The sequence below is a fragment of the Polyodon spathula genome, chromosome 2 (assembly GCF_017654505.1).
Source record: "Polyodon spathula isolate WHYD16114869_AA chromosome 2, ASM1765450v1, whole genome shotgun sequence".
In the NCBI taxonomy this organism is placed as follows: Eukaryota; Metazoa; Chordata; class Actinopteri; order Acipenseriformes; family Polyodontidae; genus Polyodon; species Polyodon spathula.
The window spans coordinates 85,043,825-85,065,590 of record NC_054535.1 but is presented as its reverse complement, the minus strand read 5'-3'; the positions used below and the strand labels follow the sequence as shown (position 1 = coordinate 85,065,590).

The 21,766-nt window shown below is 35.5% G+C and overlaps 2 protein-coding genes across 15 annotated transcripts in view; both read left to right on the top strand.

Annotated features, from left to right (window-relative positions):
* Positions 1 to 6,223, top strand: part of LOC121302643 (dmX-like protein 1) — a 69,943-nt gene extending 63,720 nt beyond the window's left edge. For all 13 annotated transcript variants that reach the window (XM_041232688.1, XM_041232669.1, XM_041232679.1 and 10 more), the window contains 7 exons: positions 366 to 426; positions 637 to 764; positions 1,478 to 1,555; positions 1,642 to 1,733; positions 2,008 to 2,060; positions 2,577 to 2,794; positions 3,384 to 6,223. In XM_041232688.1, the coding sequence (XP_041088622.1) occupies positions 366 to 426; positions 637 to 764; positions 1,478 to 1,555; positions 1,642 to 1,733; positions 2,008 to 2,060; positions 2,577 to 2,794; positions 3,384 to 3,608 (855 nt within the window). In that variant the 3' untranslated portion in view covers positions 3,609 to 6,223. The remainder of the gene's footprint in view (positions 1 to 365; positions 427 to 636; positions 765 to 1,477; positions 1,556 to 1,641; positions 1,734 to 2,007; positions 2,061 to 2,576; positions 2,795 to 3,383) is intronic.
* Positions 6,224 to 11,374: 5,151 nt separating this feature from the next.
* Positions 11,375 to 21,766, top strand: part of LOC121302614 (tumor necrosis factor alpha-induced protein 8) — a 37,124-nt gene continuing 26,732 nt past the window's right edge. Inside the window, exon 1 of one of the 2 annotated variants that reach the window (XR_005947718.1) lies at positions 11,375 to 11,547. Coding sequence is in view for 1 of the 2 variants with exons in the window: in XM_041232628.1 (XP_041088562.1) it covers position 11,547 (1 nt within the window). In the remaining variant the exon portion in view is untranslated. The remainder of the gene's footprint in view (positions 11,548 to 21,766) is intronic. The other variant, XM_041232628.1, reaches the window with a different exon arrangement.

The following is a 21,766-nucleotide window of genomic DNA, read 5'->3' as shown; positions in this document are numbered from 1 at the left end:
TTGTACAGTAAGTGAAGAGGTTTGGCCACTTGTTACGTGTATGGTGAGGTAATTCTGCTTCTGTTTTCTAGGGTCATACTAGGGAAGGGTGAGAAGGCTGCAATTGGTATAATATTGTGCCCTTGACTGTTGTGGCATTCATTTTTATTTTGTGTTGATGTTGTTTTTTTGGGGGTATTTTTTGTTTTGTTTTTCATTTGCATTTTCAAGTGCCAACATGTGATAGTGTTTTGCCTCATTTCATCACTACAGTATTTTGTGAAAACATAAAAAAAAAAGAAATCCCATCACCCTTTACTAGCTATGCAAGCAATGTATATCTGTTGCGTTAAGCAATTATAAAGATTTTGTTTGTTTTTAAACAGTTGATCAAAAGGAATATAAACAATGCAAGAAGGATGGCCTCTCATCCAACATTACCGTACTGTGAGTCGTATTGCTTACCTTTGTGTGTGTGTGTGTGTGTGTGTGTGTGTGTGTATCTTTTCATTAAATATGAATAACCTTCCTGCCTGCTCAAAACTGTAATTTATTTTGTAATACTATATACATTTTTTTAAATTTGGTGTGTGTGGTTATAACCGCATATCATGCTTTTCTTCCTAGCTTTAACTTATCGGTCCTTTATTGTTTTAGATCTCACAGGTGCACAAGATGGCAGTGTTCGGATGTTTGAGTGGGGTCACTCTCAGCAGATTATTTGCTTTCGAACTCCAGGAAATTCAAGGGTCACAAGGATACGGTTTAATTATCAGGGTAACAAGGTACACCCCCTCTTTGTTCACTTCTTTGAATATCACTTTGGTTATTAACTCATGTAAACTTTAGCTTGAGTGGCTAAAAAAAAAAAAAAAAAAAAAAGTGTCTATGCCTTCATCAGTGTTATGCTGTATGTTTTAAATCCATGCCTTGTCTGATATGGATGAAACTTTGGTAGAGAACATCTTTGCTTGTACAACAGACAGAGTCTATATTTTGCTTTTACTTTACAAGAAGTTCCTCGATGTCGAAAAACTCAGGAAGTATGTGTCTATTACACATCCTGTTCAAACATTGCGCTGTTGTGCCTGTAGTATTTCAGACTACATATCTCTAATAGATTGACAGAAATATAAGATTACATTATCCACAATTGTTTGTTAACTTGGCTTGCAAACACCTAGTGTTAATTCAGGTAGGTTCATAGACACACAGAAAAAAAAAAAAAAAAACTTGGGTAAACTTGAATGAAGATATGGAACTATGGCCTGCTTTATACTAGCTCACAATTCACATAACCGTGAACAGTTTGATCCTTGAACTAAACGCTTACCACTGTATCAAGCGTCAAAAATGAAATATGTGTTTTTATACTATGCAAACCTATTACATCTGTCATTAATTAGAAAAGCATTTTGAACTCAAATAACAAACACACATTTCAATTTTGCAAAGCTGAGTGCATTTTTTAAAATGTATATTTCTTTTTTTAATGTAGTTTGGCATTGTTGATGCTGATGGATGTTTGAGCTTTTGGCAGACCAACACAATAGGAAGCACACCAAAACCATATCTGGTAAGCATATTATGGATTTCAAATGCCTTTGTTTACTAATAATTGTAATAAAAAAGTGACACTGGAACTGTTTCTTTGTTTTACAGACCTTGCAATGTCATAACAAAACAGCCAACGACTTTGTTTTTGTGGGTTCGTCCTCCTTAATAGCAACTGCAGGACAATCTAGTGATAACAGGTAAGCTCATTTAATTAATAAGACATTATAGCTTAGCAACCTTCGACAAAATGAACACAGGCAATTAGTATTAGTATACTAAAAAAAAACATTCAATACATAAAAATGTCAACAAAAAATTATTGTGTCTTCAATATCAACAGATCACTTCTCAAAAGATCCATTATAGTATAGCACACAGTGGTGTGGATATTAGATAATGTGGATTTTAGGTGATACACATTATGGATGTAATTGTATTTTGGTTTAAATATTATTTTCTTTTTATTTTTAGAAATGTATGTTTGTGGGATACTCTGGTGACACCAGCCAATAGTCTGGTCCATGGTAGGTCAGTTTATCCTGGATATGTCTTCGTTTGGAAGTACTTGCTCTCTAGTTCTCTGTGTGAAGTTGAAGACTGAATTCATCTACACTGAACGTCTTGTCATTTATTTTTTCTTTGAGTACCCAGTATTCATGTGTCGCATGTTACCCATAATTCATGATAATGCAGACACTTCATAGAATATTAGTATATTTTTAATATTAGACATGTTTTCAGCCTGTTTGCTACACTTTGGGATGGTTTGGAGACAAACTCCATGCACAGTATCTATCAGTACATGTTCTGTATGGCTTTTTCCAGCAGTTCCTAGAATCTAATTTTCTAGGATTTCAAGGCTAAACCAATAGGTATTAAAACACGTTAGAACAATTTGAATAGGCAGGAAATTACAATGGTTGTGGGCCACTGTGGGGGTTACAATATTGCAATTAGCTTTTGCTGTTGGGATGATGTGTGTTTTGTTATATTTGGAGCTTCAATAAAGCTGAATCTGATCTTTTCTTTCTCTGTTCCAGCGTTTACCTGCCATGATAGTGGGGCCACAGTGCTAACCTATGCTCCAAAGCATCAGTTGTTAATCTCTGGTGGAAGAAAGGGTTTCATCTGTGTATTTGATCTCCATCAGAGGCAGCAGAGGCAGACTTTTCAGGCGCATGACTCCCCTGTTAAAGCTGTTGCTATAGATCCAACAGAGGAGTACTTTATTACTGGTTCTGCAGAGGGGAGCATGAAGGTAAGATTTGTATAACAGTTTGTATAATATCAGTGGAAATAAAGGGCTGTTGTAATTATATTGTATGAAACACAAACCAGCATAATTTCAGGTACAACTCTTTTAATATGTTACACAGTATTTCAAAAGGTTTATTAAAAACCCTAGCATTTTCCTCTGTTATATTCTCTGAAGAACAAAACACACACACACACGCACACGCTCACACACACACATACATCCATAGTCATGCTGAATACATATTGAATTACACACCGCTTTGTAGTTTTATGACATTTTGAAATCTATCATGACATACTGTACTACTATTATGACTTCAGACTCAATGTTAAATAGAAGATCTAAATTAATTATAGATATATAGATAATTATAGATAGATATGAAACAATTATTATTATTTTTTTTTTAAATATGGTTTAGTCCTTTGTAGAACAGAAACTTTTGTCCTGCATTAGAGTTTATTTTTTCCAATTTAACTATATTAATCTTCAGGAAAGCAGCCACCCTCAAGGGCCAGACATGAGGGATACAATGGTTACTTGGTTTATTTTTTTAATATTATTGTTTTTATTTGACTTTATATTACAGGTATGGAGCTTATCCACCCACAGTCTGATTCACACTTTCATCAATGAGCATGCTCGGCAGTCCATCTTTAGAAACATAGGAACTGGGGTAATGCAGATAGAGGCTGGTCTTGCAAACCACATCTTCTCTTGCGGAGCAGACGGCACAATGAAGATGAGGATTCTGCCAGACCGCTTTAGCACAATGAATGGTATCTGGAAAAATGATGTGAAATGTGTAATCTAATTATGCATAATGCTCTGTGTAATATATTAAAGAAAAATCTGATCATTGTAGTATGCACACATGTAATGCGTTTTATTATATACCATACACTTGTGCCACATAATTAAGAAACATTTAAAGCTAAAGTTTAGTTTGAAGTAAGGTGGTTTATCCTTAAAACACTGATGCCTTAAGATGATTGTTAAGGGTACATACATTTGATTAGAAGACTAGTACAGCTCTAAAGAACAAAAAAAAAAAAAAAAAAAAAAAAAAACTTGCAAATAAAATGTTTTTGCTGCTGACTAAGTTTAGTGGATGTCAAGGAATATGCACATTGATTACATATATTTTTAATTAGAAAGTGTAAAGATAACTTGTGTAATATATGTACTATTATAAGATTCAATTTTATCTAAGTGACAGTTTTACAGTCTTACTTTTGAAGAGCGTACTGAAATTATTACACATTTTAATTTGTATAAAAAACAGTCCACAAAATGCAATAATATAAAACAAACACAAAACAACGTTTGCTTATTCTTTTAGTCTTCGGGTCCAGTTTCTGGAACAGTTTTGTTCATTATTGGCTGTGAATATGCTTCTTTTGACCTTGTGCTGTTTGAATGCTTAGTCAGCTATTTTATATATGGTGTATATCAGCCAACAGACACAGGTGTGTAGATAAATATGTTTGAATATTTGGGGAAATAGAAAAATAAACCTCCTAGAAGTATATATCTCCTTATTAGATAGCTTATTAGTATGTTTGTCATGTTTGTAGGCAGTCACAATATTATCTTGAGTGGCTTTTAAAAATATTTCAAGAATGTATATCTTTATTGTTTTGTTGAATTTATTTTCTAACATGAGACAGAAAGCCTGAAGATTAAGTCCAAGGCCTTTAAACTGGCAGGAAATGACAATGATTCTTGAGCACGTTTCTGAGCAAAGTCCATTGAGATGATGTATTAAATCTCCACAGCACATTTAATATAAACACATATATACAGTATATAACACTGTAAAAAGTCTTTGTCTTAGATACTTGTATTAATTTTAAGTAGGAAAGTGACATTGGTTTTCTGTATAAACAGTCAGCTTGTAATGTAAGTTTTTGGCAAGTGCTACAAGCAGTGATTTTGCATTTTGTTTTGTTTATTGAGAGTTTTGACCACATTAAAATTGCACAACGCCTTCATTTTAGATTTCTTACTACATTACATATATTTTCCTTCATTTATTCCAATAATTCATAATTCAGTGTTGCTAGTATTTTTTATGATCAGACTGGGATCTTCAGTTTTTAGACCTCGCTAGGGATTTATCTTGCTTGTGATAGGTATATAGTAGAGTAGGACATTCATCTCAACATACAGTATGTCACAATTTAGAGTTGTACTGTATACATATACCTAGAAACCTCTAATCCAATTGTGATGAACCAGTGTAAAATACAAAGACATTAACAACACATTAAATTACAGCAATAGTCACTTTATTATACAGCAAATGTAACATTTTTGTCATTTTGATTAATGGAAATACTTGGTGAGGTTTGTTTTTTATTGAAAGAGGAACTGCTTGATTTACAATATTTACAAAACAAAGCTACAGATGTTTATTAAATATGTGAATGGCTTGTTGCAATGAAAGTAAGTTTTATGTAAGTAAGCACAGGCTATTGCTTTTTTTTTTATAAATCATTTGAGTTAAATACATTTTGTAAATTCATCACAAGAATGCAAATTGTATTTGTATATGTAACGGTCACAAACACTATAAATGAGGAAAAAGTTTGTTCGTGAATATTACTTTGAAACTGGACAAGCATTTATTAAAATGTGTAAGATAGGTTACAGTATTTAAATGTTGAAAATGAGTCGTCTCAAAGAATAATTCTTGTAGTAAACTGCATTTAAAATAGAGATTGAAGAATATGTTGCCCTTGTAAATACATAACTCTTGAACAGAATATATTTGATGTGAGCCTGCCTTCTGCATTCTAAATAATGTGTATAAACATACAATATAGATAATTCAAATGGGGGAGGGTAGTATAAAATATAAAGTAACTTTGTGCTGATATTTACCTTATGAAATGAAACTAATAATGCTTTTTAATCACAGGTATGAATTTTCATTTTAAAAAGTGTAATCTTGTAAATTATATTGTAAGTGATTGATGTTCAAAAATCAAGATTTAAATAAAAAAAAAAAAAATACAAAAGTTATTTTACAAGTATACATGTTATGTTGTAGTGTTGCGGTGTTTTGTTCTTTTTTTGTTGCATGCAGCCAAACAACAAAAAATAACAAAACTGGATAATTGATCCTTACCAGATTTCTTTGTAAGAATAGGGTGTATGTCCATAGAAGAGTTGGGGCTTCAGAAATAGGAACACAAAAGGAAACCTAAAGAGGCCGGTCAGCAGAAGGCACTTCTATAAAGACACTTCTCCCAACATTTTACTCTAAATTGTCATTGGCACATTTTTTAAGGTTGTCAAACCAGAAATAATAAATTGATTAAACATAGGGGTGTATAAGTAGTCCTACTTTTGTTAGTCATTTTAGAATTCAATTATATGGTGTGTGTGTTTTTTTTTTTCTTCCTTCATTAAACATTTTTCAAAAGGCCAATTGGAGTAAATGGCTCTGGAAATCTAGCCCTTTGTCTGATCTCGCCTATATATATATATATATATATATATAATATATATATATATATATATATATATATATATATATATATATATATACATACACACACACATACATATACACACATACATACATACATACATACATACATACATACACACATACACACTCGGTACCAGTTTGAGTACACTTGCTGGAAACTAGGTTTTTTTCATAGTCGACAATGTTTTACGTTGTATACATAAGAACATAAGAACATAAGAAAGTTTACAAACGAGAGGAGGCCATTCGGCCCATCTTGCTCGTTTGGTTGTTAGTAGCTTATTGATCCCAAAATCTCATCAAGCAGCTTCTTGAAGGATCCCAGGGTGTCAGCTTCAACAACATTACTGGGGAGTTGATTCCAGACCCTCACAATTCTCTGTGTAAAAAAGTGTCTCCTATTTTCTGTTCTGAATGCCCATTTTTCTAAACTCCATTTGTGACCCCTGGTCCTTGTTTCTTTTTTCAGGCTGAAAAAGTCCCTTGCGTCGACACTGTCAATACCTTTTAGAATTTTGAATGCTTGAATTAGGTCGCCACGTAGTCTTCTTTGTTCAAGACTGAACAGATTCAATTCTTTTAGCCTGTCTGCATATGACATGCCTTTTAAGCCCGGAATAATTCTGGTCGCTCTTCTTTGCACTCTTTCTAGAGCAGCAATATCTTTTTTATAGCGAGGTGACCAGAACTGCACACAATATTCAAGATGAGGTCTTACAAGTGCATTGTACAGTTTTAACATTACTTCCCTTGATTTAAATTCAACACTTTTCACAATGTATCCGAGTATCTTGTTAGCCTTTTTTATAGCTTCCCCACATTGCCTAGATGAAGACATTTCTGAGTCAACAAAAACTCCTAGGTCTTTTTCATAGATTCCTTCTCCAATTTCAATATCTCCCATATGATATTTATAATGTACATTTTTATTTCCTGCGTGCAGTACCTTACACTTTTCTCTATTAAATGTCATTTGCCATGTATCTGCCCAGTTCTGAATCTTACGTTTCTGTAAATACTTGAAAATGAAAACACATGTTACAATATACAAAACAAAACATTAGGAATATCAAAGCAATGTTCAAGAAAACTGAAAATTGTCTCTAAATCTTGGATTCCTCAAAATAGCCACCCTTTGCCTTAATAACAGCCTCACAAACACTAGGCATTCGGTTAACAAGTTTCAGCAGGAAATCACCCGACATGTCTTCCCAGCTCTCCTGCAGCAATTCCCAGAGTTGTAGTGCACTTGTGGGTAGCTTTGCTTTGACTCTTCTGTCCAGTTTGTCCCATACAAGTTCTATGGGATTGAGGTCTGGAGACTGGGCAGGCCAGGTCATTAGATTGAGTTGTCCTTCACTTCTTCGCCAGATAGTTCTTGCACAACTTTGAGGTGTGTTTCGGGTCTTGCTGAAGAATGAAGGACTGCCCAACTAGCCGTAATCCTGATGGAATCTGAAGTATGCTATGATAGCCATGCTGGTTGAGCTTGCCATGGACATGGTAAAGATCACCAACTCTTGTCACCAGCAAAGCAACCCCAGACCATGACACTGCCTCCTCCATGCTTGAAAGTGGGACCCACTCATGCAGAACTCATGCACTCACCCTCTCAGCATCTTACAAATACTCTGCGGTTGGACCCAAATATTGCAAATTTTGACTCATCGGTCCATAAGACCGACTTCCTCTCCTCAAACGTCCAATTTCTGTGTTTTTTGGCCCAGGCAAGTCTCTTCCTCTTATTCTGCACTCTTAACAATGGTTTCTTTGAAGCAATTCTAGTTAGGCCAGCTTCACGCAATCTCTTCTGAACAGTTGATGTTGTAACGTCTGTACTTCTAGTAGCATTTAGCTGAGCTTGTATTTCAGGGGCAGTTAATCGCTGGTTTCGCAGACTTGTGACTCGAATGAACTTCTTCTCTGATTTTGAGGTGACCCTTGGCCTGCCTGACCTTGTTTGGTCCTCATGAGTGCCAGTTTCTTCAAATCGTTTGGTCTTGTCCACAGCAGTTACAGACACTTGCAGTTCTTGCAATTTGTCTTAAAGCTTGACCTTCATTTCTTAAGTAATTACAGACTTGTCATTTTCTGCTCCCTTCCATTCAGGAATGACAAACTTGTGTCTATGCTACCTCTATATATATATATATATAATGTATAGTAATCATAGACCCTAACCTGTCAACAATAATTGGTGACAAAAGGTTAATTAGGTAACATGCTAGTTAACTCAGAGAACATCTAACAAAGACACTTTTATACTTGGGCCAGTGTTCTAACACAGTGTTATACACATTTCAGACTTTTAACTTGGACCGACTGAAATCCTCTTGCTTTGGGTGACCATTTCATTGAAATTGACAAGATTTACATTTTCATTTAAAAATTAAATTTTTGAATGCAATTCACTTATAATTATCAGGTTATATAAGTACACGTATCATATAATGAAATATTAAGTGCTTATAGACCAGTTTATACAGTTAAAAGCATAGATAATCATGAAAAACTTGGTTTCAAGCAGGTGTACTCAAACTTTTGAATGGTACTGTGCGTGTGATGACACCCACACACTATAATATGTATATATATATATATATATATATATATATATATATATATATCACATATATATATATATATAGATATATATATATATATATATATATACACACACACACACACACACACACACACACAGAAGAGCAGCTCCTGAACTCATTTGAAACACGTTAACACAGAGGTATCAAAACATGACAAAAAGTGCAGTGTTTGAGTAATTGTAATACATGCCAGGAATGATTATAAACATCAAAAAGGGATAGTTTTTTTTTTTTTTTTTTCTAATTAGAAGCTACTTACTCTTTAATTATACCATCATTTCATAAACATTGTTATCCAGCTAAAAGGTTAATTCAGATGCCCCTGTGTACCATCTCCAAATTAGAGAACATTTTGAAAATACATGCATTAAGTGTGATTGTGATATTTAAACAATAAAGCTTGACAAGCTCAAGCTAGCTTCTTACACTGACTGGCAATTCCAATTCAGATTAACATGGTAAAGGTCTGGGAGAGGAGCAGTCTACTATTTCTTCTTGTTTTTGAAATCCTGGTAATGTCTTCATATATAATGATAGGTATTTCAAGCTTTTATATAATACTGGTGATGAGAGAAGGTTTTCCTTTCTGCTCTTATTCTATGGATATGAATCTGACATACAGTACTGTGGGACAAGCAGAACTATAAGCCATTTCCATTGTCAGTGCTACACATACCCTCCTCCATTTCGATCTTGGGATTTTGATCAGACAGGGTTGGAAAACAACAGCTACTGCAGAATGTATGTTTGAACAACCTCACTTTCACAATCTGAAAAATAGAGAGTGGTGAGCACATCTTGCAATAATTCAATGCAGTCAGTCAATACCTTACCAGACTAAACTGCTTGTTGATTCTAAAAATGAACAACGTTGACATCTGCTAATTGAGTATATAACAAGGACACATGTTAATATTTTGAGGCCTAATACAAAGGACCATTCATAAGTCTTAGGGGTCTGATACCAGGATCAAATCCATGTGGCTTACTCCTGCCTCATTCAGACCTTTTTCATTCCTTCTGATGGGTGAACAGTTCTTAGCAATGTATTCATCTGAAACACATACAAGCCCAACTCCAAAATGTAATTTAAAAAAGGCTGAAGAAAACAGGTAAACATAACTACTAACCAGCATGGCAACAAAAATAGGCCTTGAAGAATACTGGTACATACTGTGCCGAAAGTACTTCATAAGGCACATTTAAGGTATGATTAATGATGTGGTTCAACATATTGCTTGGAAGATTTATTCCAGCCCAGAAAACATATAATTAAAATTCACATTGGGCAAGTCGCTCCATTACAGAGAAAGCAGAAGGTAAAACAGGCTGCCGCTTTGTAAGGAAAGACAATTGTTTAAATTGGCTTAAAAAAAAAATATGGGAACCTCATCTGTACAGCTAAAAGTGGATTTGTCAACATTACAGGACCAAAGCTTAACACAAGGCTTCAGGTGTCAGAATAATATGGCTTTATAGGGGATTGTTTTATAATGGGTCTGAGAGTCTGTTTTGAAAATGTAAGCAAAGAGTGAAAGCAATGGAAAGAAAAAATGTAAGTTGAGTCTGAGTGTCCAGATCTGAATTTCTATTTGACCGGTTATTTCATACATTAGTAATACTATTTACAACTATCAATTAATGTGGACTGTTTAAAACAGCCCTCATGAAAAAGTCAAGCTACCTCATTCTTTTTAATATTAATTATACATGTAGGCCTATGCAAAAAAAAAAAAAAAAAAAAAAAAAAAAGTTAAATATTTAAAAATATATTCACCTCAATGAAGCATGGATTGATAACAAGGCCCTGAGCTAAGAGCAATCATTCCACAGCTGGGATAAAGCCAAAAGCAACCCTGCTAACTCTAAGTCGTTTCTGGCTTGTGGAACACTCATTAATAAACTGGCAACCTTAATGAATATTTATTTCAAATATCCTGATTGCAATCCTACTCCAATAATGAATCATAATAATACTTCTGAAAGGGCTACAAAGTAGTTACAGTACAGAGTTGGGTTGGAGGGGCTATTTAAAGCCATGTTTAAATTACAGTACAGAAACAGTTCTGAAGTTGTTCTTTTTCATAAGATGTACTGTATTTGTGATACATTTTCCAGGTCTGTTCAGTCGGTTACTACTGGCCAGACATTGCAAAAAAAACATTTAGTGGTAACAGCAACGAATTATTGCAAAATCATAACAAGCTTATCAAAACGTGACAGACAGACAGCACTACAGTTTTAGTAAACTAATATCCTTCTAAAACATACACGTTATATATCACAACTATTCCATAGCATAGCCAGAAATCCACGGTAAACTCTGGGCAATCTCTTTAAATCGTTACGCGCCTGTAACTCTCTGTATCTTCCTTACTGTGTTTGCTTATTGGTTTAAAGTACATTCAAAACGTCGATTGGTGATGCTTATTGTCAGTCAGGTACTATTGGGCTTCAGGAGAGGGGTGGCATTTCCGCTGTCAAACTTCAGAATCGCCCATTTGCTCTCTAGTTGAACAATCTGAAGTTTCACAGCCATTCATATATAGAACGTCGGGCTCCAGAAGTGGGACGTTTTACTTATTTCAAGCGGTGTAGTTCGTGCTGTTGTTAATTGTTTTAAACGAACTTCAATTAACTCACGCAGAGTAAGTACTTAAAAATGTAATTTCTTGTTATTTATTATTACTATCATTTTTTTAAAAATATAAATTCAAAAGGAATATGTTTTCAGTTTTGGAAAACTGTGTTTCATTTTGTATTTTTAGCGTGATAACGAGTAACAAGAACACACAACTAGCTTTGTAGTGTCTGTGTAAGTCTGAATGCTCTGTGTCAGAAATACTGTAATCCAAATAGATGTGTATACCTGTCAGATACTTCCGAAACTTGAGGTTTCTAATTATGCTTGTAACATTAAAAGTTCACAATTGCAATGCAACAGGTATCGTGAACGGTTATTTGAGTAAAGACTGTCGTATGCGTTATAAATGCATGTTTTAAGATATTGACACTGTGCAGATAAATGTAAAATGACTCGGGTTGGTGTAAATATTGTTGTTTGTTGCGCCGTGGCTTGCAATGAGATTGTTTACCAGCATCAACTGACCTAATGGGGTATGTGGTTTATAAAGTCAGATGTGCTGTTCGAAAAGTTAATTGTAAAGAGCATGAACCATACACAGTGTGAGGCTAAATCCGTTCGGGCATGTGACAAGATTGACCTTTAGGTAGCATATGTAAGTAGAATTTTTTTGGATTGACAAATGCCAAACTTGTGAATAATAAAGAAGAACTGTACTCTCAATTGCTACCTCACTCATGTCAGTTTAGCGTTTGGGTAGTGGTTTAGATGACTTGCATAACTAAATTCCGGTGTTGTGCAATATAGTCTTGCATAGGGAAGGAATGTACAAAAAAAAAAAAAAAACGTGTATGGACAGCTGTGCAGTGCATTCAGGTGTGTTCACCTTTAGGGGCGTTTTTTTGTAACCATTGTGACATATGAAACGATAGTTTTTGTTTGTTTGGGTTTTTTTGTCAGATCTCTTGGACAGACCGACCACTCTAATGAAGTGTGCGTTTTTGCTTGCATAAGCCTATGGGCTGCCACTTGTTTTTTTAAAGGATTTGCATATTTAATTTGTGTTGTAACTGCAGGGACCTCGATGTGCTGAGATTTTGATACTGGTGATGCGCTTTTCAATGGGTACAGTTGTAGTGAACATGTGACTCAGTACATGCTGCTGATGTTCCCAGTAATGCAAAATATTTCACAGTTGTCCATGAAACCCTTTTCCCACAGGTGAGATTTAAAATGAATCACAGAATGTACAAATCATCATGTGTGATTTTGGGGGAATTCATTGTCAGTTTCTTTAGCTGCACAGGTTTGTTTCATGATTTCAACTCTCAGGCCAAGTAGCTGGATCACAAGTCACATAAAGGTGCCTGACTGGGTACCGGGTTTAGAGTACATGATTCAGTACCTTGTATTTGCTGTTGTTGTACATTTCCAATCCAGTGTCTCTGATTCACATCTTTCCTCTGGCGCAACTGTTTATTTTTCGTGCAAAGAGGAGGTTGGCAGTTCCGCTGCCTCACTATACTTCCATCTGCTGTTGTCATCTCTCTTTTAAACTGACAGATCAACTTTGCCACGGTTTATTGTTGATCCTCCAGTAGAATAGTTTTTTTGTTTTTCAATAAAGGACTCTGGGGGGGGGGGATGGTATAGGCAAAGAAATTCTAGAATCGCTATGGTATGGGCTGCAACAGAGGCTGGGCCCGGGTGCAGTCGCATCCCTCGCGCCCCTCCTGACGCTGGCCCTGCCTGTTCCTCTGAGAGAAATGCATATTTAGTTAGTTACTTAGTTAGTTGTGTTCTTTATTATGAAAGTTCAGTTAACATAAACATCAGGAAGAGAAAAAAAAAACCTTGTGGAATACTACAAATCAATATTTCTGAACACAGTTTCACCCAGCAATGCTTTATACAGTTTAGAACAAATGTCTGAAAAAGCATATTTATGCTTGTGTGGTGGTAATGTAGGTTGCAGTCTGCCCTAGTATTAGAATAGAAAATGTTTAACGTAGCTTAACTTTCTACAGTTAAATCTATTCATTGGAAACTTGTGCAGTCGATACCTATCCAACAGCACTGGTTATACTTGTAGTATCGTACTTAGCTTGATTCATGGATTTGCAGAGATCCTGAATGAAAGGACTTGTAGCTGACAATGGCAACTTTTCTAACTATGGAATATGGGCATCTAATCACATGTTCCATTGTCAAAAAATCAAACGGTAAAATCAGCCAGGTGAATTAAACAGATTGGAACCAGCAAGGCCCAATTTAAATGTATTTGTCACTGCCGTGTCAAAACTGAATAAAGTAAGGCTGTCGGTTAGTCACAGTTAACTTCTGCGATTAACGCACTTTCATTTTTTTTTTTAATGCACGTTAATTGCACTCCTGTCTTGTCCCTCTTTGCATACTGTAATTTATTTCTTGAGCCACCATTATAGTGCATGCCAGGATTGAGCGAGTGTAGTCATCGTTTGAATATAAAATGAGTCACGGAACCACATTATGTAGCAAAGCGCTCAAACTGAAGGACTTGTGAATGGGGAGTTTATTTTTTAAGAACTTTCTGACGGTTCATTAGATAGAAAGAGGGTTCCTTGTATCCACTGTCAAAGTGAGTTCCAGTATCACAGACGTCTAGTCTACTATACCACCTGCGTGCTAAACATGCTTTCACTTCTTAAAAAAACACTAATTTTTCTGTTACAGACAACAACAGTGCTGTTGGAGAGGTACTGGCTGCAGACCCATTCAAATCGTAGCTTTGTTTTATTTCAGCTACATTTATTTTTAAATTGTGTTTTTCAAATATGGAGGATGTAACCGTTACTCAGTGAATGCTTTGTTTTATTTAGACAATTTTAACTTATTAATAAGAGAATACTTTTTTTTTTTAAACAGCAATGAAAAACATCAGTTTATGAGTAAAGGAAACAGATAATTGTAAAGTGAGTAATAAACTGACTCCATTGTGATTTTAGCAGTTGGTTGAAACAATTTAACAGCAATGCTGGATTGCAAATAATTATAAAACTGTAAAGAGAATCCAGAAATAAGAAAAGTGTTTTTATGCTGTGGCGTTTTTTGATTAATAATAATAATAATAATAATAGCATCAGTAATGAAACAAACTTAAATGAAATTAATGCAGTAGTTGTATCAGTTGAATATGCGATTAAAACCAAGATTAACTGAGATTAAAAAAAAAAAAAAAAAAAATCTTGATTAATCGTGATTAATTTTTTTAATCGCTTGACAGCCGTAGAATAAAGTGCTGTGTCAAATCACCTTAAAATTGGTGAGTTTTCTCAGGTTCAACCAGGGGGTGGGAGTTCAGAGTCAGGCATGAAGTTAAACCCACAGTAATGTGACATGGGTTGTTTTACATTTGTGGTGTTCACATGCAAATATATTTAATGATAAATAAACATAAACTGTGTCGTAATTGTCACAGCGTACTATAAATAAAGCACTTGTAAAAATATATGTGAAATCCTAATAATGATTTATTTTGAAAGTTTTATAGTTGCTAGCACATTTCAGAGGCGTTAATCTACCCCAACACAGGAACGCAAAGGATGGAGGATTAGGCCTTTGAGCCTTCCACTTCCAAATTTACTAAGTAGTCGTGAAGTATCTACAATATTTCATTTTCACTCTCTTTTATGCAAGCTAGATCTCTAGCTCAGGACACAGCCAGCTTTTGTTTATCAGACAGCTTTGTATTGTCCAAAAAAGACTTTGATCCAAAATCACTGCATCAGAAAATACATTTGGTATGAATTCAGAGCCCAGTCGGCAACACAACTGAGAAACAAACTAAATGGGCACATCTTGTGATGCAGAATCTCTCATACAAGGACTGTTTGAATTGAGCCACTGTGACCACTCAGGCCTGTATTCTATCAGTATACCCCTTACATTGTGCATTTCAACTCCTTCAAATAAAATAAAGTCTGAAAATGCCCTTTGCAAGACAGATGTAATGTAAATTGTATTTTGCTAATTGAACAAATAATATCGCTTTGATTTTTAATTAAAAATCCAGTTGTGAGAAGAGGTCAAAACCATTCTTTTCTCTACAGCCTTACATTGTACTTCTGCAAAAAACATTTCCACAGTGTGGCTGTGCAGTGTGTAAGGAAAAAAAAAAAAAAAATCTGTGCCACTAGCAACGTTACCATAAAAAAAAAAAAAAAAAAACACTATCTGAGTTTCATTTTCATTGAACCAGCTGATACTTGGTAAAAAAAAGTCAGATAGAACCAAGATCCAAAGCCCAATTGAAAATCAAGACTACAAGTTTCTAAGGGGCAACTTGGGTTTCCCTGTTGGGGTAGCTAACAGACAGTTTTTGAATATGTTATACAATTTATATTAGACAATCCAGAAATTAATTATACAATTAAACTATGTGTTTAATATTTTCTTCATGCTTGAGTACTATTTTACATACATGCCTTTTATCAAGATATAGTATTCTATAAAACAGTGTGCAGTGTTTTAGTAAGTGCTTGTGACTAAAGATAAGTATCATGGTAAAAGTGTCTTTTCTGAAGTAAGAATTAACTTTAGACCTCCCACATCCTGGACAACTTCCTTCCTCAATTGTATTAAACAGAGACACTCATATTTAACACCTACAACTTGCAACCGTTACAGCTTTAAGATTAATTTTAATATGTGGAACAACTGCAATAATTTAATAGTTAAAGGTATTTGTTTGCTTTTATGAACACTGCAGTTGTATTTTTATTGTAATCTTCCGCAGAGTACAATATGTCAGATTTTGAAGATGAGGGGCAAGCAGGTGTAAAACAAACTAGTCTGCTACCTGCATGTAAGTCAGAGATGGCTTTTGTACATAAACCGCAAGTTTTTATTCCATTTTGGTGCACAATTGAACACCACTGTGGTGTCAAATCCTAACAAAGTACAGACTAAAAAGTCAATGCAAACAGCAAAGAAAACCGTTGTTCTCTTAGAGGAGGGTCATTGCAGTAATGAGATGGATATCAGCTGTGTTTGCTGTTCCACTGCAAACATCCCAGCCCCTCCCTTTCCCATTGTGTCATGCCTAGGTGCTTAATAACAAAAGAAAGCAAAAGGTGGTAGGAGCAGATCCTGCACCATTCTCTGTTAAATATTTCAAGTGTGTGTCAGGTTTTTGTTGTGTCTTATTTATCGTGTCACTTCAGCAGCCATTCTGCAACATAAGTCTCTTTTTTTGTATTTATATCGTAATGCATGAAAGCATCAGCCTCCCTGAAAGGATTAACAGGACTCCTTCAGCCCTGCTTCGATGTCAGATTGGTGCCTTCCTGTCACCCTAGTGAGTTATGTGGTCCCTCTCCAGGTGCCTGTGCGGATCTTAGAGAGACAAAAGAGGGCTCTCCATTGAAATTAATATGTTAAGCTAAAGGCAGTCACTGACAAAGGTAAAAAATTAGATTGATTACAATTTCAAATGAACAGTAAAGGAATGCTACAGACTTTAAAATCAAATTAGCACTAGCAATATGATCACTGATCCACATTGAAATGAGTTCCAGTAATAATGTTGAAAAAGGAGGAAAGAAAAATAACTTAAAATGTCTGTTAGCACTCCTTTTAAAAGAAATGTTCTAAATGGTTAATCTTGTGCCCGAAGTAATCAAATATTGAAGTGATGGTGTCTCATTAAATCATGTTTTTGTAACACCTCCTTACACCTCCTTGGCAGATTTACATTTCCTTGCATTAAAATATGTTATAATAATAGTTAATATTTGATGGTAATACAATATTTACAGCATAAATCCCTTTGTCTGCTGCTGTTGTTTGAATGCCCAGAGCAAAGTAGTTTAAACATGTGTACTATAGGTATTTCCTCTACGCAATATATTAAAAGTTTTAAAATATAGTGTCACAAAACCAAATTCTTATTGTGCAGTGATGTTTTAGTTGGATAATCAGTAAAAATATCACAGTTATAAACACATTTATACATTAACTCTCTGAGTACTTAGTCTTTAAATGTATGTGAGGTTTCACAAATTGACAAATATTTTAATAGTCAGTGTTGCTGTTGCCCTAACCAATAATCATTAACAAAAACCACCTTAGGATGATGTGTTCATTATGGATTTGTTTCAAACGCATCCGTTTTTACGTGCATTTAGAGGGTAAATGGTGGATCAGGTCTGTTGTTCAGTATCCTTTTATTATGTCAGTGTCACATATACAGATTGAAAGTGAAATTTGAGGTTTAAAACAATAAAAATACGTATGTATTGCATTCTATAGCAGTGGCCAAAACACTGGTACAGTAAAGTATAATATTTAGAGCACTATATGGCTAGACGTTAAGAATCCACTGCTATGTCCTTCGCAGTCTGAGAGACCAACATGCATTATTGGACTATATGATATTTCTGAATTACTTATTTAATAGCTATACTAGGGACCTTTCAACTTCCTAGAAGCAAACTCTTTATCTAGGTCACAAGACTTGAAACTCATTGTGTGTGTGTTTTTTTTTTTTGTTTTTTTTTTTTTTTTTTTTTTTTTTTTACTGTCATGAAGATCTTTTTGAAAGTTTTAAACTCATTCCATATCTGCTATTTTGGAAGAATGTTATCAATTCACTGCCTGTTCATAATCCACTTACGCATCTGGTAGCTGAAAGCTTATTTTGGGAACCTATTAAATTACATTTTTAGATGCATTAAATGTGGTCACAATTATCTTTACACTCACTGTAAAGCCTAATAAAACAGGAATTGTATACTTCAATATAAATATAAATATACATTTTCTGCCGTTCGCCTGGTTGTACTTAATCTAATATGTTATAAAAAAAAAAAACTGCAATTTACAACAGCTGTGCTTGCCTCTTAAGCCTCTCTGTTTGCATTGTGCAGTACCAAAATATCACTTCTCCAGTATCCAGCTTTTAAACTGACTGAAAGTTAATGAAAAGCCATGACTAGCTGAAGATCAAAAAGTTTGAAGCTTGCAGTATATTCCAATAAAGCTGAACACATCAGAGTTCTTACACAGCCTGTTTATAAAAGTATATAAAGATGATCTTGTTTCAGCCTGTGTGATCAGTGTATCAGTTTGACATGTGTAGGACTGTGGTGTAAAGGAATGTATTGATAGTGGAGCTGGTGCAGCATGCACTGTCTGGAATGTGACAGCTGCTGTAGCAAGCTTATGTGAACAAGAACAGCACTATGGAAATCTCATTTGGGCTTCTAGTCAGCAAATATCTTGTTTAGAAAAAGGAACGCTGAACTTTTAGTTTTGCCTGTACAGCCAATAATGGTTTGAGGTGCTAAATCCAAAAGGTTAATTGAATTAACATACTGTATGAGTATTCTTATATAACCTACTATGTGAAATTCTAATTTCCTGTCCACTTTTTTGGTACAGGTATTAGCTCAGGTGTAACCAGTCGCCTTCAAAATCACACACCAAGTTAAGTGGCCTCCACCTGTGTTAAATTGTAGTGATTTACATGATTTCAGGATAAATTTACCAGTTCCTGTAGGTTCCCTCTGCTGGGTAGTGCATTTCAAAGCAAAGACTCAACCGTGAACACAAAGGCACTTTCAAAAGAACTCTGGGACAAACTTGTTGAAAGGCACAGATCAGGGGATGGGAATAAGGAAAATATCAAAGGCGTTGAATATCCCTTGGAGCAAGGTCGACGATTATTAAGAAATGGAAGGTGTATGGCACCACCAAGACCCTGCCTAGATCAGGCTGTCCCTCCAAACTGAATGACCGAGCAAGGAGACTGATCAGAGAGGCTCCCAAGAGGCCAATGGCAACTGTACAAGAGCTACAGGGTTTTATGGCCAAGACTGGTCAAAGTGGGCATGTGACAACAATATCCCAAGCACTCCACAAATCTGGCCTGTGTGATAGGTTGTCACAAAGGAAGCCATTACTCAAGAAAGCCCACCTTGAATCATGTTTGAATTATGCAAAAACGCGAGGGAGATTCTGTAGCCATGTGGCAAAATGTTTTGTGGTCTGATGAAACTAAAATGGAACTTTTTGACCTAATTGCAAAGCGTTATGGTTGGTGCAAACCCAACACCGCTCATCACCCAAAGAACACCATCCCTACTGTGAAGAATGGTGGTGACATCATCGTGTTATGGGGATGTTTCTCATTGGCAGGGACTGGGGCACTTGTCAGGATAGAAGGAAAAATGAATGGAGCAAAGTACAGAGAAGTCCTTGAGGAAAACCTGGTGCTCTCTGCAAGAAAGCTGAAACTGGGACAGAAGTTCACCTTTCAGCATGGTGATGACCCAAAGCACACAGCCGAAGCTACACTGGAGTGGCTAAGGAACAAAAAGGTAAATGACCTTGATTGGCCCAGTCAGAGCCCTGACCTAAATCCAATCGAAAATTTGTGGCATGACTTGAAGATTGCTGTCCATCAACGCTCCCCAAGGAACTTGACAGAGCTTGAACATTTTTTTAACGAATAATGTTCAAATATTACCAAATCTAGGTGTGTAAAGTTGGTAGAGACCTATCCCAACAAACTCATAGCTGTAATTGCTTCCAAAGGTGCTTCTACCAAGTATCAACTCAGGAGGGTGGAGACTTATCCAATTACGATCTTTCAGTTTTGTATTTTTAATATATATATATATTTTTTCTCAATAAAACCTTTTTTCCCTTTAACAGTGTGGAGTATGCAGTGTAGATAAGTGGGGAACAAATCTAAATGCATGAAACTCTGAGGCACTGACACAACAAAATGTGAACAAAGTTCAAGGGGGTGTGGACTTTCAGAACCTGAATCTATATGTAAATTGATCAGTAGTTGTCTTCTTGTTTGTCATTCAAATCCGTGTGACACAGTGGTGCTTGATTTCTCTGTTTTTCTTTCTGCGTGTGGGATACATATTCTCCAGTTAGAAGGCACTCATTTTCAGATATAGTTTTAACATGTGATTTGCTTAAAGTTTTTAAAAGGGTGACACTGGTTTAGATATAGAAGTCAATTTTTGATTTAGCATTTACAAGGACTTTCTCCATCATTGTTACACCCCTTTTGAGCGAGGCAAGGTTCTGTGCAATACTCGGGAGATCCAGTCTTGGATGAGAAACCACTTTCTAAGTCTGTATGAAACTTGAGGAAGACAAATGCATATGGTCTTTGCATATGGCAAAAAAAAAGTATTTTATCTGCTGAGTTGTTCGGAGGAGATTTATGAGTCACACATAAATATACACTGCGGAGAATAGCTGCAGAATTGTGAGCTCTGTATTTGAAAGTGATTAAAGAGGATGACAAAAGCTACACTATGTTACTGAGTTTCAAGAAATCATATTATACAAAATATGAATGTGTTGTTGATTGGATATCCTGTGACCAGTTCATAACATAACATGAGCCATCTTAATTACCAAGCAACCATAAAAGAGTAGCACAAATGTAAGCGTTCAGAGGATGTATTGTTAGGTATGGGTGTGGGAGACCCCTCCATTAATAACAAGTTTCTCTCTTGAAAACATAACGGTGCTTTTGCCGTGTCAAATTCAGAGCAATAAATGTTACAACAGTAAAGCCTAAACTGTAGACGGTGGTGTCCTATTGTTTGTTAATTAGTAACTGTTGATAGCTTCTTTTAACAACAGCCCAGAACAGTTTTATGGATACTAAACTGTGTTGTATTCTTAAAAGGATAAACAAAAAATGAAAATTCTTCAATAACTCACACATGAATGTTTTGAATATGTTTTTACCTTTTATACTTAACAAAACAAATAAAAATATGTATTTTCACATCACGTTACAGGTGGATTTTGTGTTTGGAAAAAAAAAAAAAAAGCTGAAAATTGTAAGATGGGTAAAATACTAGTGGCAACAAGCAAACAGGAAATCCAGGCCTGACTTTTGGTTTGTAGAGGAGCCTATTACAGTACTTTGAAACTGCACTTTCCACCTAAAGCTGTGTTTTTGTGGTACTGTGACAAAGATCGTTGTAGTGGGGATGTCAGACCAGAAGAAACACACAGTACTGTGAGATGAAATGATAAATGGATGCGCTGATGCACGGTTTATTATTATAAAATAAAACAGTACAGGACTAGAGTAAAACAGTACAGGACTAGATGCAAGGGCTGCCGAGGGCCACCAGCATCTAGTCCTGGTCCTTCTGGTGAAGGGAGAGGCAGCTCTGTTCCCCTCCCCCTGATGGTGTTGGAGGCAGAAGAGGCTCTAGCTCCTCTCCTCGTGATACCAGCAGGCATTCACCCTCTGCTGGTGG